The sequence below is a fragment of the Cyprinodon variegatus genome, unplaced genomic scaffold (assembly GCF_000732505.1).
Source record: "Cyprinodon variegatus isolate N-32 unplaced genomic scaffold, C_variegatus-1.0 Scaffold571, whole genome shotgun sequence".
Taxonomy (NCBI): domain Eukaryota; kingdom Metazoa; phylum Chordata; class Actinopteri; order Cyprinodontiformes; family Cyprinodontidae; genus Cyprinodon; species Cyprinodon variegatus.
Window position 1 is genome coordinate 409,394 of NW_015151024.1, and position 5,097 is coordinate 414,490.

At 37.9% G+C, this 5,097-nt stretch overlaps 1 protein-coding gene across 10 annotated transcripts in view; it reads right to left on the reverse strand.

Moving 5' to 3' along the window:
• Nucleotides 1-5,097, reverse strand: part of fxr1 (fragile X mental retardation, autosomal homolog 1) — a 14,702-nt gene that overhangs the window by 7,485 nt on the left and 2,120 nt on the right. For 5 of the 10 annotated variants that reach the window (XM_015392038.1, XM_015392043.1, XM_015392042.1 and 2 more), the window contains exons 2-11: nt 4,479-4,531; nt 4,276-4,369; nt 4,106-4,177; nt 3,859-4,007; nt 3,683-3,776; nt 3,424-3,540; nt 3,030-3,200; nt 1,758-1,836; nt 1,033-1,142; nt 794-889 (exon numbers count right to left, since the gene is read on the reverse strand). In XM_015392038.1, the coding sequence (XP_015247524.1) occupies nt 794-889; nt 1,033-1,142; nt 1,758-1,836; nt 3,030-3,200; nt 3,424-3,540; nt 3,683-3,776; nt 3,859-4,007; nt 4,106-4,177; nt 4,276-4,369; nt 4,479-4,531 (1,035 nt within the window). The remainder of the gene's footprint in view (nt 1-793; nt 890-1,032; nt 1,143-1,757; nt 1,837-3,029; nt 3,201-3,423; nt 3,541-3,682; nt 3,777-3,858; nt 4,008-4,105; nt 4,178-4,275; nt 4,370-4,478; nt 4,532-5,097) is intronic. The other 5 variants (XM_015392041.1, XM_015392044.1, XM_015392040.1 and 2 more) reach the window with 2 other exon arrangements.

Below are 5,097 nucleotides of genomic sequence, written 5' to 3' on the forward strand. Positions count from 1 at the left end.
TTTTTTTTTATCGATAAGCTTTTTTTCTATATCGCCCAGCCCTAGTCTCTCTTCCTGTCAGACCCATGAAATTGCCACTGAATTGCTGTGTAGTCCGACTAAAATAGACCTGGGGTGTATCTCAGTCAGAGCTACTCAGCTCCCTTGCGTAAAATCGTGTTGATGTGATGAACCCCATCGACTTTCAATTACGTCTAAACGCCACGATCTCTTCTGGACGCCAAACCGGATTCAGTGTGTTCTGGCCTTAACATGACATGCCATAACATGACATATAATCATTATTATATTACCGCAGATTTCTAGGAGCACATGCAACTAAAATATCAATGAATCTATAATATTCTTTTAACCTATAGTGATGATGATTGTGATTAATAGTTTTTATACTGATTTTTGTTTCCCATCATTCTTATTTTCCATAATCTTAAAAATCGGCTACATGTAAAGCATTTAAGTGTGCCTGAAATAGAAAAGCTAAATAATTGTTGCATTACATTCTTTAATACTGCAAGACTAAACTCATATTGTAGTCAGACTGATTGTCATTTCATATACTGTGCAGCTTGAGCTCAATGCTAATCAGCATGTTAACTGGATAAACTTGAACTTAGTTTGCTAGAGTAGTTATGTTAGAGTTTTCAAGCTACTAACAAAGAAACATGAGTTAGGGGTTGTACATGCTGGAGCCTTCAAGACAATGGGGAAAACAAATAATCACACTTAAAGTGGTTCAATCTAGTTTTGCTAACAGAAAGACATCATTAAAGATATCAACAAGCAAATGTCTTACATTCAAGTAGGAGATGTGGTACTCCAATAACACCTGAACGTTGCCGATGCTCTCCTTAGTACCGACAAAGGTAAACGGGACCATTCCCTGTGTCAACAAAACGCAAATCCCAGACATGCATGTTAGTATAAAACGTAATCATCAACTGGGAAGATATGCTTCATATGAATGCAACTTTTTTTATCTTTAAGAGGGTATTCCTTAAAGGAAAAGCAATGAGGTGGGAGTAGCATTCTTACTTCTTGTCTGGCTTGCTTGTTGTCGTTGTCTCCTTCTATTCTGACCCTCACCACACCAGATTTATCCACAATCTCCTGGATCACCTTTCCGTTTTTACCAATCACTTTGCCTGGAGACACAGAGCAGGAACAGATGGCTAGGTGAACAAAGATTGTAGTAGTGTAAAAATGCTCTAACTAATAGCACACAACAGAAATTCTTTATCTCAGGATTTTAAACCTATTAGTGTGAGAATTATAAGTACGGTTATAGGAATAAAATATATAAATCCCAAATTTTAATAAGCTTTATTTTTACAGAGGTTAATCATTAAAACAGGCAAAGGAATAAAGCCGCGTTTCGACACTGTGCCTAGTGGAACACCTTGAAAAAAGTAAATTGAGGAGGCTCTGTGGAGTCTCTATAAATGTTCAGGACCCTGTTCCAGCCGCAGCTGATCCTCAATAGAGCATACACATCATAGAAGCAGCATTTAAGTTCCCCTTACTATCCTTTGCAAGGACCTCATGCTTTAACGTAGTGCTGCTTGCATTCTCTCACACGGCAGTATGACCCATGTTGTAAATTTGACGTAATCCAATACTCAGCATATATCACATATCAGATCCTATCACAAAAATTACTCACATCTAAAAAAAAAAGAACATTATTGTCTTTTGATGATAAGATTCTATATACTTGGCTTGATGTTGTAACCAATAACACTTTCTTAACAACTACATACCAACAAGATTCCTCGGCACCTGGACTGAATCCTCCACAAATTCCAAGAGGTTTCTGGCCTTTTTTACTGCTTCCTCCGTCTAAAAAAAAAAGAAAATGTAAAATACAAAAAGACCGATATTACAATGCCTAAACTATTGGTTAACATCAGTTGCATTGGTACTTTCCAGTGACTCCCATGACTGCATATTTCTAAAGTTTGGGGAGGACAAACTTAACTCGGTATTACACAACCTTGATCTGAACCTTACAGAACACCTCTGGCATTAATTGAGGGGATGCTACCATTCTGGATTTCTTGTCAAATTAGGAAGATACCCCGAGGCATTCTGAAAGAAGTTTACAGAAATGGCTTTAGATAGCTCCTACATAACATCACATCCCTCTGTGTCACCATTTTGATAATCCAAGGAAGCATATTTCCACTTTGTTGATCACAGGTAAGAGAACGATGGTTTGTCGAGTTCAACGATGTAAATACAAAGTTAATAAAAAGCAACAAGAGGTTTTTATCATATAAAAGTTGAACTTTATTGAGCTCATACTGGAGAAATTCACTCTCTGCATTTAACTCGTTCCCTTGGGGAGCAGTGGACTGCCATTTTGTGGCACACGGGGAACAGTGTGGGGTAAGGGTCTTGCTCAGAGACCCAGAGTGCAGGCAAAGCCATAGCTCAAGAGAAGTTTCTTTTCATTCTTGTGGGAACTATTTATTCTGGGAACATGGGCTCCATCTACAAATTTGATTATATAAATTAAGAACAGGATATTATCAAAGTTTATGTACATCTTAAAGAGGAGACCAAAAACTTCCACTAAGCAAAATTGATCAAGTAAAGTGTCCTGCCAACATTAAGAAGTATATCAATGTCACGAAAGTTTTAGAAATTAACACTTGTGTCATATTTGCTATTATTGGGACATATTAGCATTTTTTTCCAACACGTGGAAAGAAATTTCTTTAGGAATCTTTAGGATCTTTAGGAAGTGCATCGTCAAATAGAAGACCGGTTTATTAAACTAATTGAAAGCCCTTCTGATTTATTAGAGAGTGAAACAGGAATATCACAAACTATCTTAATATAGTTAATGTGTTTTAATTCTTTACAAACTTTATATCTTTATGGTTTTGGAATACGACGTATTGTTGATTTGACTAAACCCTGTGCTCAAAATCCCCCATTTCATGATCCACCAGGTATAGATATTAAGATTTTGATTGTGTTTATAGGGATGCAAGCATTTTAATCTTAAGGCTGGTACAGCACTGTACCTCGCCATAAATCCTGAAGGTACCAGTCTCTTCATCCAACTCAATGGCGGTGACACCTGGGAGCTTCCGTGCTTGCTGGATGTTGCTGCCATGGCTGCCGATGGCCAGACCCATCAGATCTGGTCTCACTATAAACTCCTGCTGGAAGGATGATACCAGCTGCCTGGAAGTCTAAATGACCCGAGAAAACAACGGCAAAATAATTGAGGATGTCAATCGCTGAGTTTTGAAATCCATTCCAAAATGGAAGAAGTCTATGTAAGATTTAACTGACTCTTATAAAAGTGAACCAATCTAAGAGCAGCACATCTAATAAAGCATCTGTCTAGTACCGCTTTTACACATTTACAATGTTCTGCTTTTACTGACTTACATTTGTGTTTAAACAACTGACCTCCAGGTGTTTTGTGGCTTCCTGGTTGCGGGACATCAACAGCAGCTTGGTTCTGAGGCTGCGCAGGTGCATGTCACTCAGCAAAGACACACGCTTCACTGTAGATTCGTTGGTAGACTTTAAGACAATTAATGAAATAACAGAAATTTTTACACAAGTACGTAAAGGAAAAACAATTCTTGCACAATCATTCTGTATCACAGCATAGATGCTGTTTTAGAAATCCAAAGATGATGAGAAAAGATCCGCCAATAGTTACCACGATCAGCAGCTCACTGGTCTCTGGGCAGTAGGAGATTCGACAGGCTCCCACTGCTTTCTTGAAATCTTTGTGTGCGTTTTCACTCTGGCACCTGTAATACAGGAAAAAACAACGTCATTTTCCATTTGTGAAGAAAATCGTTTTACGACGGAAAACCTTGATGAGGCACATACGCTTCCTGTAGATCCTGAGGGACAGGGACAGTGCACTTGTGAAAGGAGTTCTTGGTAACGGCCTTGTTGGGGTTGACCGGTCGCAAACGCTCGAACGTTACAATCTCATTGTAAGTTGCATCACAAGCCGCATACTCGATCACATAAAACTGTAAAACATGAGCAAAGAAATCAAGTTGAACGAATAAGTTTTGTTGATACTACTGAACGAGTATAGAAAAATGAACTGCCGATTTAGAAAGCTCACATCGCCCTTCATCATGCGAACTTTGGCCAACCACCATCCACAAGGCTCCTGTTCATTGGCTCTGGAGAGTATCTGTCATTACATTAAATCAGTTATATAGAGAAAAAGGAACAGGACAGAAAAAAACGAACAGAGGATAAGAGAAAAATCCACCCTTCTGTCATCCTCACCTCCACCTCCTCGCCTTCTCCAATCTCCTTCTTGACATCAGCAGGTGGTGGTAATCTGACATCACTGAAGGGCACCTGGCGTTCTGGCTGCCAACTAGAACACAACACCCGATGGTCAAAGTTAGCTATAAAAAATACACGATTGTTTGGATTCTTCTAATTTTTGACAAACCTGGCTGCATGAAGAAGAAAAGCATACTTACTTGTTCTCAAAGGCAATGGTGAGAGAGTCATCGTGGATGTCTTTGACAAAGCCCTGTAGGATGGTCACAACCAGGTTACTGACTCCAAGTGGCAGTTCTGCATAGGTTTCTTTACATTTATTTGTAACATTTTGAAATCTAATAATGATGTTTTTTCCCCATGCATCTTTCAATGCTTTTTGGGGATTTTTAAAATCACAATTACACAATATCATGAAACAATAATACTTGCAAAAGGATGATTTTACATTTAATTTTTCTTTAATCTATCTTAGTTTATCTCTAAAGGGGAATTTACCAACACGTTGTCTCAAGGAACTTTACAGAGAAGGAAATAGAATCTAAATATTTAAACATATTTAAAGTTAATTATATTCATCCCAAACTATCCTTAGCTATCTAACAATGCAGGCTCAGTTGTTATTCAAATGAGCTAAAATGTAATGCATCTACAGTAGGGTTGAAATTAGGGCAGCAACTATTATTTTGCAAATAGATTAATCCATTGATAATTTTTTCGGTTAATAATTGGAAAGCCAAAGATTCTTTAAAGAAGAATTTTTGCAAAAATCAAACCAGGTGAAACTCAAACTTTTCCACTTGAGGAGTTCTGAAAAGA